General features: G+C 46.5%; 1 protein-coding gene across 1 annotated transcript in view; it reads left to right on the forward strand.

Moving 5' to 3' along the window:
- The window catches only part of LOC135517153 (catenin delta-2-like), a 586,832-nt gene that overhangs the window by 351,644 nt on the left and 221,399 nt on the right, over positions 1 to 13,789 (forward strand). The window contains exon 12 of the mRNA XM_064941201.1: positions 7,953 to 8,253. Within this exon, the coding sequence (XP_064797273.1) occupies positions 7,953 to 8,253 (301 nt within the window). The remainder of the gene's footprint in view (positions 1 to 7,952; positions 8,254 to 13,789) is intronic.

Raw genomic sequence — 13,789 nt, forward strand, 5'->3', positions numbered from 1 at the left:
TTTAAGTTCCTCGGCATACACATCACAGACAAACTGAATTGGTCCACTCACACAGACAGCATCGTGAAGAAGGCGCAGCAGCGCCTCTTCAACCTCAGGAGGCTGAAAAAATTTGGCTTCTCACCAAAAGCACTCACAAACTTCTACAGATGCACAATCGAGAGCATCCTGGCGGGCTATATCACCGCCTGGTACGGCAACTGCTCCGCCCTCAACCGTAAGGCTCTCCAGAGGGTAGTGAGGTCTGCACAACGCATCACCGGGGAAAACTACCTGCCCTCCAGGACACCTACACCACCCGATGTTACAGGAAGGCCATAAAGATCATCAAGGACATCAACCACCCGAGCCACTGCCTGTTCACCCCGCTATCATCCAGAAGGCGAGGTCAGTACAGGTGCATCAAAGCTGGGACCGAGAGACTGAAAAACAGCTTCTATCTCAAGGCCATCAGACTGTTAAACAGCCACCACTAACATTGAGTGGCTGCTGCCAACACACTGACACTGACTCAACTCCAGCCACTTTAATAATGGGAATTGATGGGAAATGATGTAAATATATCACTAGCCACTTTAAACAATGCATACGTATATACTGTACTCTATATCATCGACTGCATCCTTATGTAATACATGTATCACTAGCCACTTTAACTATACTACTTTGTTTACATACTCATCTCATATGTATATACTGTACTCGATACCATCTACTGTATCTTGCCTATGCTGCTCTGTACCATCACTCATTCATATATCCTTATGTACATATTCTTTATCCCCTTACACTGTGTATAAGAGAGTAGTTTAGGAATTGTTAGTTAGATTGCTTGTTGGTTATTACTGCATTGTCGGAACTAGAAGCACAATCATTTCGCTACACTCGCATTAACATCTGCTAACCATGTGTATGTGACAAATAAATTTGATTTGATTTTGATTTGATATTTCGCCCTCCATCACTGCTGCATAGCTCTTCTTCTGTACTGTATGTTGTGGCTGGCTGGGTGCTCTGCCAGGGAGGACTGGTAGGAGGACATGAGTACCAGGGGCAGCGCGGGGACTGGGGCCAGTGGGGATGTGGGATCTCTGTAGCTTGCGGCTCCTTGGATGTTGAGGAGGGGCCCTGGGACTCTTGTAGTGCCAGTTAGTCTTTGGGCTTGGTCTGGGTATTGGAGAAGGTCTGGTCCAGGGCAGTGTCTTTCAGGGCTTTTTGCAAAGAGACTAAATCCGTTCTTGCTGAGGTCCTAAATCCGTTCTTGCTGAGGTCCTAAATCCGTTCTTGCTGAGGTCCTAAATCCGTTCTTGCTGATGTCCTAAATCGGTTCTTGCTGAGGTTCTAAATCCATTCTTGTTGAGGTCCTAAATCTCTTCTGAGGTCCTAAATCTGTTCTGAGGTCCTAAATCTCTTCTGAGGTCATAAATCTGTTCTGAGGCCCTAAATCTGCTCTGAGGTCGTAGAAGTGGCAGATGTCCCAGTGCAGCTTTGTCAGAGGGGAACAGACCTGTGGTACTTCTGTATTGATGGTGTTGATGACTCACTGGGGAAAGTCTCTCTCTCTCTCTGTCTCTGTCTCTGTCTCTGTCTCTGTCTCTGTCTCTGTCTCTGTCTCTCTCTCTCTCTCTCTCTGTCTCTGTCTCTGTCTCTCTCTCTCTCTGTCTCTGTCTCTCTCTCTCTCTCTCTCTCTGTCTCTCTCTCTCTCTCTGTCTCTGTCTCTGTCTCTGTCTCTGTCTCTGTCTCTGTCTCTCTCTCTCTCTGTCTCTCTCTCTGTCTCTCTCTCTCTCTCTCTGTCTCTCTCTCTGTCTCTGTCTCTGTCTCTGTCTCTGTCTCTGTCTCTGTCTCTCTCTCTCTCTCTGTCTCTGTCTCTGTCTCTCTCTCTCTCTCTGTCTCTGTCTCTCTCTCTCTCTCTCTCTGTCTCTCTCTCTCTCTCTGTCTCTGTCTCTGTCTCTGTCTCTGTCTCTGTCTCTGTCTCTCTCTCTCTCTGTCTCTCTCTCTGTCTCTCTCTCTCTCTCTCTGTCTCTCTCTCTCTCTCTCTCTCTCTCTCTCTCTCTCTCTCTCTCTCTCTCTCTCTCTCTCTCTCTCTCTCTCTCTCTCTCTCTCTCTCTCTCTCTCTCCCTCTAGTTGGGAGGAGCAGGTTGATTCAGACAAATTGTCACCTTGCGTCTGCCAAGTGAGCCCACAGCCACAGCCATATCAATGTCACGTTACAATATTAATGATTATCATAAATAAGAAATGACAACAACTGCAATCTAGGCTCTAATTAGGGAAAGAGGGCATGGAAGGTTTTGATGCTCCCCTTAACACCTATTTGACGGTTTGGTTAGAACACATTCAGACATACCAAACATATCCCTCCTATCACTATGTCCCTCCTATCACCCTGTCCCTCCTATCACTCTGTCCCTCCTATCACTATGTCCCTCCTATCACTATGTCCCTCCTATCACTATATCCCTCCTATCACTATGTCCCTCCTATCACTATGTCCCTCCTATCACTATGTCCCTCCTATCACTATATCCCTCCTATCACTATGTCCCTCCTATCACTATGTCCCTTCTATCACTATATCCCTCCTATCACTATATCCCCCTTATCACTATGTCCCTCCTATCACTATGTCCTTCCTATCACTATGTCCCTCCTATCACTATGTCCCTCCTATCACTATGTCCCTCCTATCACTATGTCCCTCCTATCACTATGTCCCTCCTATCACTATATCCCTCCTATCACTCTCTCCCTCCTATCACTATGTCCCTCTTATCACTATGTCACTCCTATCACTATATCCCTCCTATCACTATATCCCTCCTATCACTATATCCCTCCTATCACTATATCCCTCCTATCACTATATCCCTCCTATCACTATATCCCTCCTATCAATATGTCCCTCCTATCACTATATCCCTCCTATCACTCTCTCCCTCCTATCACTATGTCCCTCTTATCACTATGTCACTCCTATCACTATGTCCCTCCTATCACTCTATCCCTCCTATCACTATGTCCCTCTTATCACTCTATCCCTCCTATCACTATGTCCCTCCTATCACCATATCCCTCCTATCACTATATCCCTCCTATCACTATATCCCTCCTATCACTATGTCCCTCCTATCACTCTCTCCCTCCTATCACTATGTCCCTCTTATCACTCTATCCCTCCTATCACTATGTCCCTCCTATCACCATATCCCTCCTATCACTATATCCCTCCTATCACTATGTCCCTCCTATCACTATATCCCTCCTATCACTCTCTCCCTCCTATCACTATGTCCCTCTTATCACTATGTCACTCCTATCACTATGTCCCTCCTATCACTCTATCCCTCCTATCACTATGTCCCTCTTATCACTCTATCCCTCCTATCACTATGTCCCTCCTATCACCATATCCCTCCTATCACTATGTCCCTCCTATCACTCTATCCCTCCTATCACTATGTCCCTCTTATCACTCTATCCCTCCTATCACTATGTCCCTCCTATCACTCTATCCCTCCTATCACCATATCCCTCCTATCACTATGTCCCTCCTATCACTATGTCCCTCCTATCACTATGTCCCTCCTATCACCATATCCCTCCTATCACTATGTCCCTCCTATCACTCTATCCCTCCTATCGCCATATCCCTCCTATCACTATATCCCTCCTATCACTATGTCCCTCTTATCACTCTATCCCTCCTATCACTATGTCCCTCCTATCACCATATCCCTCCTATCACTATGTCCCTCCTATCACTATGTCCCTCCTATCACCATATCCCTCCTATCACTATATCCCTCCTATCACTATATCCCTCCTATCACTATGTCCCTCCTATCACTCTCTCCCTCCTATCACTATGTCCCTCTTATCACTCTATCCCTCCTATCACTATGTCCCTCCTATCACCATATCCCTCCTATCACTATATCCCTCCTATCACTATGTCCCTCCTATCACTATATCCCTCCTATCACTCTCTCCCTCCTATCACTATGTCCCTCTTATCACTATGTCACTCCTATCACTATGTCCCTCCTATCACTCTATCCCTCCTATCACTATGTCCCTCATATCACTCTATCCCTCCTATCACTATGTCCCTCCTATCACCATATCCCTCCTATCACTATGTCCCTCCTATCACTCTATCCCTCCTATCACTATGTCCCTCCTATCACTATGTCCCTCTTATCACTCTATCCCTCCTATCACTATGTCCCTCCTATCACTCTATCCCTCCTATCACTATATCCCTCCTATCACTATGTCCCTCCTATCACTATGTCCCTCCTATCACTATGTCCCTCCTATCACCATATCCCTCCTATCACTATGTCCCTCCTATCACTCTATCCCTCCTATCGCCATATCCCTCCTATCACTATATCCCTCCTATCACTATATCCCTCCTATCACTATGTCCCTCCTATCACTATGTCCCTCCTATCACTCTATCCCTCCTATCACTCTATCCCTCCTATCACTATGTCCCTCCTATCACTCTATCCCTCCTATCACTCTATCCCTCCTATCACTATGTCCCTCCTATCACTCTATCCCTCCTATCACCATATCCCTCCTATCACTATATCCCTCCTATCACTATATCCCTCCTATCACTATGTCCCTCCTATCACTATATCCCTCCTATCACTCTGTCCCTCCTATCACTCTGTCCCTCCTATCACTATATCCCTCCTATCACTCTGTCCCTCCTATCACTCTGTCCCTCCTATCACTATATCCCTCCTATCACTATGTCCCTCCTATCACTCTCTCCCTCCTATCACTATGTCCCTCTTATCACTCTATCCCTCCTATCACTATGTCCCTCCTATCACCATATCCCTCCTATCACTATATCCCTCCTATCACTATGTCCCTCCTATCACTATATCCCTCCTATCACTCTCTCCCTCCTATCACTATGTCCCTCTTATCACTATGTCACTCCTATCACTATGTCCCTCCTATCACTCTATCCCTCCTATCACTATGTCCCTCTTATCACTCTATCCCTCCTATCACTATGTCCCTCCTATCACCATATCCCTCCTATCACTATGTCCCTCCTATCACTCTATCCCTCCTATCACTATGTCCCTCTTATCACTCTATCCCTCCTATCACTATGTCCCTCCTATCACTCTATCCCTCCTATCACTATATCCCTCCTATCACTATGTCCCTCCTATCACTATGTCCCTCCTATCACTATGTCCCTCCTATCACCATATCCCTCCTATCACTATGTCCCTCCTATCACTCTATCCCTCCTATCGCCATATCCCTCCTATCACTATATCCCTCCTATCACTATATCCCTCCTATCACTATGTCCCTCCTATCACTATGTCCCTCCTATCACTCTATCCCTCCTATCACTCTATCCCTCCTATCACTATGTCCCTCCTATCACTCTATCCCTCCTATCACTCTATCCCTCCTATCACTATGTCCCTCCTATCACTCTATCCCTCCTATCACCATATCCCTCCTATCACTATATCCCTCCTATCACTATATCCCTCCTATCACTATGTCCCTCCTATCACTATATCCCTCCTATCACTCTGTCCCTCCTATCACTCTGTCCCTCCTATCACTATATCCCTCCTATCACTCTGTCCCTCCTATCACTCTGTCCCTCCTATCACTATATCCCTCCTATCACTCTGTCCCTCCTATCACTATATCCCTCCTATCACTATTTCCCTCCTATCACTATTTCCCTCCTATCACTATATCCCTCCTATCACTATGTCCCTCCTATCACTATGTCCCTCCTATCACTATGTCCCTCCTATCACTATATCCCTCCTATCACTATGTCCCTCTTATCACTATGTCCCTCCTATCACTATATCCCTCCTATCACTATGTCCCTCCTATCACTATATCCCTCCTATCACTATGTCCCTCTTATCACTATGTCCCTCCTATCACTATATCCCTCCTATCACCATATCCCTCCTATCACTATATCCCTCCTATCACTCTATCCCTCCTATCACTCTATCCCTCCTATCACTATGTCCCTCCTATCACTATGTCCCTCCTATCACTATATCCCTCTTATCACTATGTCCCTCCTATCACTATGTCCCTCCTATCACTATATCCCTCCTATCACTATGTCCCTCCTATCACTATGTCCCTCTTATCACTATGTCCCTCCTATCACTATGTCCCTCCTATCACTATGTCCCTCCTATCACTATATCCCTCTTATCACTATGTCCCTCCTATCACTATATCCCTCCTATCACTATGTCCCTCCTATCACTATATCCCTCCTATCACTATGTCCCTCCTATCACTATATCCCTCCTATCACTATATCCCTCCTATCACTATGTCCCTCCTATCACTATATCCCTCTTATCACTATATCCCTCCTATCACTATATCCCTCCTATCACTATGTCCCTCCTATCACTATATCCCTCCTATCACTATATCCCTCCTATCACTATATCCCTCCTATCACTATATCCCTCCTATCACTATGTCCCTCCTATCACTATGTCCCTCCTATCACTATATCCCTTCTATCACTATATCCCTCCTATCACTATATCCCTCCTATCACTATATCCCTCCTATCACTATATCCCTCCTATCACTATATCCCTCCTATCACTATGTCCCTCCTATCACTATATCCCTCCTATCACTATATCCCTCTTATCACTATATCCCTCCTATCACTATGTCCCTCCTATCACCATATCCCTCCTATCACTATATCCCTCCTATCACTATATCCCTCCTATCACTATATCCCTCCTATCACTATGTCCCTCCTATCACTATATCCCTCCTATCACTATATCCCTCCTATCACTATGTCCCTCCTATCACTATATCCCTCCTATCACTATATCCCTCCTATCACTATATCCCTCCTATCACTATATCCCTCCTATCACTATATCCCTCCTATCACTATATCCCTCCTATCACTATGTCCCTCCTATCACTATATCCCTTCTATCACTATATCCCTCCTATCACTATATCCCTCCTATCACTATATCCCTCCTATCACTATATCCCTCCTATCACTATGTCCCTCCTATCACTCTGTCCCTCCTATCACTATGTCCCTCCTATCACTCTGTCCCTCCTATCACTATGTCCCTCCTATCACTATGTCCCTCCTATCACTATATCCCTCCTATCACTCTGTCCCTCCTATCACTATGTCCCTCCTATCACTATATCCCTCCTATCACTCTGTCCCTCCTGTCACTATGTCCCTCCTATCACTATATCCCTCCTATCACTATGTCCCTCCTATCACTATATCCCTCCTATCACTATATCCCTCCTATCACTATATCCCTCCTGTCACTATGTCCCTCTTATCACTATATCCCTCCTATCACTATGTCCCTCCTATCACTATGTCCCTCCTATAACTATATCCCTCCTATCACTATATCCCTCCTATCACTATGTCCCTCCTATCACTATGTCCCTCCTATCACTATATCCCTCCTATCACTATGTCCCTCCTATCACTATATCCCTTCTATCACTATATCCCTCCTATCACTATATCCCTCCTATCACTATGTCCCTCCTATCACTATATCCCTCCTATCACTATGTCCCTCCTATCACTCTCTACCTCTATAGGAGAGGGGAATGGTGAATACTCTGTCATATTTAACGTCAGCTCAGGAAACCTTCCAAGTGTGCGATACAGGAATGGGCGGTGTGTGTGTGTGTGTTTCAGTTCATTGTAAGGATTTGTTTTGTATGTTTTACATAAACAATATGCAAATTAACTTGATTGTTTTTCCTCTCCTCTCCTCTCCTCTCCTCTCCATTTCCTTCCCTCTCCTCCCCTCTTCTCCACCCCACCATAAACCTGATTCAACAGGTCAGTGACCAGGGTATGAACTATGTCTTGTATCCCTATTTCCCTCTTGTAGCCCCATCGTCCCCCGGTGTCGACTCCGCCTCTTTGCAGCGAGCAGGCAGCCACAGTGCCGGAGGAAGCAGCCACAGCGCCGGGGGAAGTTATGGTCGTGGGGGTGCCAATAACTATGCTACAGTGGGCCCAGGATATACAGCAGAGGCCTATGCTACAGACCCCTACACTGCAGACCCTTACCGTACACTGCAGTACTGCCCATCTGTAGAGTCTCCATACAGCAAGTCTGGACCAGCCCTGCCACCTGAGGGCACGCTGGCACGATCACCATCTATAGACTCCATACAGAAAGACCCAAGGTAGGATAACACACACACACACACACACACACACACACACACACACACACACACACACACACACACACACACACACACACACACACACACACACACACACACACACACACATCACTCTTTCAATCATGCAAAGCTTTATAGGTCTGTCCTGTGGAGGTCACTGTCCTGTGGAGGTCACTGTCCTGTGGAGGTCACTGGCCTGTGGAGGGCACTGGCCTGTGGAGGTCACTGTCCTGTGGAGGGCACTGTCCTGTGGAGGGCACTGGCCTGTGGAGGGCACTGTCCTGTGGAGGGCACTGTCCTGTGGAGGGCACTGGCCTGTGGAGGGCACTGTCCTGTGGAGGGCACTGTCCTGTGGAGGGCACTGGCCTGTGGAGGGCACTGTCCTGTGGAGGGCACTGTCCTGTGGAGGTCACTGTCCTGTGGAGGGCACTGGCCTGTGGAGGGCACTGGCCTGTGGAGGGCACTGGCCTGTGGAGGTCACTGTCCTGTGGAGGGCACTGTCCTGTGGAGATCACTGTCCTGTGGAGGTCACTGTCCTGTGGAGGGCACTGGCCTGTGGAGGGCACTGGCCTGTGGAGGGCACTGTCCTGTGGAGGGCACTGTCCTGTGGAGGTCACTGTCCTGTGGAGGGCACTGGCCTGTGGAGGGCACTGGCCTGTGGAGGGCACTGTCCTGTGGAGGGCACTGTCCTGTGGAGGTCACTGTCCTGTGGAGGTCACTGTCCTGTGGAGGTCACTGTCCTGTGGAGGGCACTGTCCTGTGGAGGTCACTGTCCTGTGGAGGGCACTGGCCTGTGTGAACTCACATATTGATCCTCTGTCAATCGATTTAAATCAGCTCCAATCATCTCCACACTGTGTGTTGGGATTGTAGATAGCAGGAGATCAGAGAGGTCCCCTCTGGAAGGAACTGACAGTCATGTGACCTCTCTTTCTGTGGTATTGATGGGATAACGCAGTGGAGAGATTGTAATTGTTCATATTAACATGACTTATCATTCCCACTCTACTGTGTTCCAGCCCAGCTTTCCTGGTGTATTTCATCATTACCATGCGTTAGTCAGTTATAAAGAGATATATTTCACATGGTTTTCATGTTTAATTCAGCATCCATCCATCTGAAGAGAGAGGGAGAGAGGTAAGGGGAGACAGAGAGAGAGAATGGATATACCACAAAGGAAGTGGGTGTGAGTGTGTGTCTGTGCATGTCTTTGCGTGTGTGAGAGTGTGTCTGTGCGTGTGTGTCTGTTTGCTTGCGTCTGTGCGTGTGTGTCTGTGCACGTGTGCGTCTGTGCGTGTCTGTGCGTGTGCGTCTGTGTGTGTGTGTGCTTGTGCGTGTCTGTCCGTGTGTGTCTATGTGTGTATGTGTCTGCTTGTGCGTCTGTGCATGTGTGCGCGTGTGTGTGTGTAGTACTACCGACTCCCTAGAATTACACATTCAGTGTATCGTGGGAGACAGAGAGCAACACAGGGAAAGAGATACACACAGAGAGAGAGCGAGAGCGAGAGAGAGAGAGAGAGAGAGAGAGAGAGAGACTGCAGAGAGAGAGAGAGAGACTGCAGAGAGAGAGACAGAGAGAGACTGCAGAGAGAGAGAGAGAGAGGAATAACATATGGAACCTAATACTTACCGGGGGACACGCGTCAACAGCAACCTTGGGAAAATCCTGCATTATCATTAACAGCAGACTCCTTGCATTTCCTCATTGAAAACAACGTACTGAGAATATGTCAAATTGGCTTTTTACTAAATACCATACGACAGACCACGTATTCACCCTGTACATCCATATATACATATATATATATATATAGGGCCGTGGGGTGAGACAGGGATGCAGCTTGAGCCCCACACTCTTCAAAGTATATATATATATATATATATATATATATACGAATTGGCGAGGGCACTAGAATAGTCTGCAGGACCCGGTCTCACCCACCTAGAATCTAAAGTCAAACGCCTATTGTTTCAAATAAAATTTTATTTGTCACATGCGCCAAATACAACAGTGAAACTTACAAGCCTTTAACCAAAAATGATTTAAGAAGTTTAAAGAACAAAATAATAAACAGCAGCAATAAAATAACAATAGCAGTGCTATATACAGGGGGTACCGATACAGAGTCAATGTATGGGGGCACCGGTTAGTCAAGGTAATTGAGGTAATATGTATATGGAGGGAGAGTTAAAGTGACTATGCATAGATAATAAACAGAGAGTAGCAGCAGCATAAAATAGGGGTCTGGGTAGTCATTTGATTAGCTGTTCAGGAGTCTTATGGCTTGGGTGTAGAAGCCTTTTGGACCTCAACTTGGCGCTCCGGTACCACTTGCCATGTGATAGCAGAGAGAATCAATCCAGGACTAGGGTGGCTGCTTTGACAATTTTTAGGGCCTTCCTCTGACACCGCCTGGTATAGGGGTCCTGGATGGCATGACAGCACCGTCAATGAGAATGGGGGCGTGCTCGGTCCTCCTTTTCCTATAGTCTACAATAATCTCCTTTGTTTTGATCACGTTGATGGAGAAGTTGTTGTCCTGGCACCACCCGGCCAGGTCTTGAACACCTCTCTATAGGCTGTCTCATCGTTCTTGGTGATCAGGCCTATCACTGTTGTGCCATCAGCAAACTTGATGATGGTGTTGGAGTCGTGCCTGGCCATGCAGTCATGAGTGGACATGGAGTACAGGAGGGGCCTGAGCACGCACCCCTGAGAGGCCCCCGTGTTGAGGATCAGCTTGGAGGATGTATTGTTACCTACCCGTACCACCTGGGGGCGACCCGTCAGGAAGCCCAGGATCCAGTTGCAGAGGGAGGTGTTTAGTCCTAGGGTCCTTAGCTTAGTGATGAGCTTGATGGCACTATGGTGTTGAACACTGAGCTGTATTCAATGAATAGCATTCTCACATAGGTGTTCCTTTTGTACAGGTGTGAAATGGCAGTGTTGGGTGCAATAGAGATGGCATCATCTGTGGATCTGTCGGGCGGAGTGTTTCTAGAGTTCTATGCAAATTAGAGTGGTTCTAGGGTTTCTGGGATAATGGTTTCAAAGTGAGCCATGACCAGCCTTTCAAAGCACTTCATGGCTACAGACTTGAGTGCTTCGGGTCCGTAGGCCTTTAGGCAGGTTACCTTAGTGTTCTTGGGCACAGGAACTATGGTGGTCTGCTTAAAACATATTGGTATTACAGAGTCAGTCAGGGACAAGTTGAAAATATCAGTGAAGACACCTGCCAGTTGGTCAGCGTTTGCTGGGAGTCCACGTCCTGGTAATCCGTCTGTGAATGTTGACCTGTTCAAAGGTCTATGGAGAACATGATCACACAGTCGTCTGGAACAGCTGATACTCTAATGCATGCTTCAGTGTTACTTGCCTCGAAGCGAGCATAGAAGTAATTTACCTCATCTGGTAGGTTCGTGTCACTGGGTATCTCGCGGCTGTGCTTCCCTTTGTAATGGTTTGCCAGCCCTGCCACATCTGACGGGCGTCGGAGCCGGTGTAGTATGATTCAATCTTAGTCCTGTATTGATGCTTTGCCTGTTTGATGGTTTGTCGAAGGGCATAGCAGGATTTCTTATGAGCTTCCGGGTTAGAGTCCCGCTCCTTGAAAGTGGCAGCTCTACCCTTTAGTTAGGTGCGGATGTTGCCTGTAATCCATGGCCTCTGGTTGGGGTATGTACGTACAGTCACTGTGGGGATGACTTCATCGATGCACTTATTGATGAAGTCAATGACTGATGTGGTGTACTCCTCAAGGCCATGGAAGAATCCCAGAACATATTCCAGTCTACGCTAGCAAAACAGTCCTGTAGCTTGGCATCTGCTTCATCTGACAACTTTCTTATGCACCGAGACACTGGTTGCTTCCTGCTTTAGTTTTTCCTTGTAAGCAGGAATCAGGAGGATAGAATTATGGTCAGATTTGCCAAATGGAGAGCTAGGTAAAGCTTTGTAAGCATCTCTGTGTGTGGAGTAAAGGTGGTCTAGAAATGTTTTCCCTCTGGTTGCTCATTTAGAGGGACAATAGAGTGCTGAGTACCAGGCAGTTAGCAAGTTTGGTAGCAGGTTTGGCCATCATGATTTGTGACCGCCGGTGTGGCGGTAATATGGTCACCATAACATTCCTAGTCCTGGGGCTCAGTCCACAAACACAACGAGACGCCACAGATCCCCAGAACAGCAGTTAGACCAAATCATGACAAATCAAAAAGGTAGTTACTTGACTCATTGGAAAGAATGAACCAAAAAACAGAGCAAACTGGAATTATTTTTTGCCCGAAACAGAGATTACACAGTGGCAGAATACCTGGCCCAAAATGAAGGAAAGCTTTGACTATGTACAGACTCAGTGAGCATAGCCTTGCAAATGAGAAAGGTCGCTTTAGGCAGACCTGGCTCTGAAGAGAAGACAGGCTATGTGCACACTGCCCACAAAATGAGGTGGAAACTGAACTGCACTTCCAAACCTTCTGGCAAATGTATGACCATATTAGAGACACATATTTCCATCAGATTTCACAGACCCACAAAGAATTCAAAAACAAATCCAATTTTGATAAACTCCCATATCTATTGGATGAAAAACCACAGAGAGAAAATGGAGAGAGAGAGAGAGGTAGAGGCTGAAAGGAGAGAGATAGAGAGAGATATATTTTTGAGAGATAGATAGAGGGAGAAAGGAGAGAGGGAGATAGAGAGAGATTTAATTTTGAGAGATAGATGGAGGGAGAAAGGAGAGAGGGAGATAGAGAGAGATATAATTTTGAGAGATAGATAGAGGGAATTAATTATCAAAATCCAGAAAAGAGCCGTTAAATTCTATAACCACCTAAAAGGAAGCGATTCCCAAACCTTCCACAACAAAGCCATCACCTACAGAGAGATGAAACTGGAGAAGAGTCCCCTAAGCAAGCTGGTCCTGGGGCTCTGTTCACAAACACAAACTCACCCTACAGAGCCCCAGGACAGCAGCACAATTAGACCCAACCAAATCATGAGAAAACAAAAAGATAATTACTTGACACATTGAAAAGAATTAACAAAAAAACAGAGCAAACTAGAATGCTATTTGGCCCTTCACAGAGAGTACACAGCAGCAGAATACCTGACCACTGTGACTGACCCAAAATTAAGGAAAGCTTTGACTATGTACGGACTCTGCGAGCATAGCCTTGCTATTGAGAAAGGCCGCCGTAGGCAGACATGGCTCTCAAGAGAAGACAGGCTATGTGCTCACTGCCCACAAAATGAGGTGGAAACTGAGCTGCACTTCCTAACCTCCTGCCCAATGTATGACCATATTAGAGAGACATATTTCCCTAAGATTACACAGATCCACAAAGAATTCGAAAACAAATCCAATTTTGAAAAACTCCCATATCTACTGGGTGAAATTCCACAGTGTGACATCAGAGCAGCAAGATTTGTGACCTGTTGCCACGAGAAAAGGGCAACCAGTGAAAAACACACACCATTGTAAATACAACCCATATCTATGCTTATTTATTTTATCTTGTGTCCTTTACCATT

The sequence above is a fragment of the Oncorhynchus masou genome, chromosome 28 (genome assembly GCF_036934945.1).
Source record: "Oncorhynchus masou masou isolate Uvic2021 chromosome 28, UVic_Omas_1.1, whole genome shotgun sequence".
Lineage (NCBI taxonomy): Eukaryota > Metazoa > Chordata > Actinopteri > Salmoniformes > Salmonidae > Oncorhynchus > Oncorhynchus masou.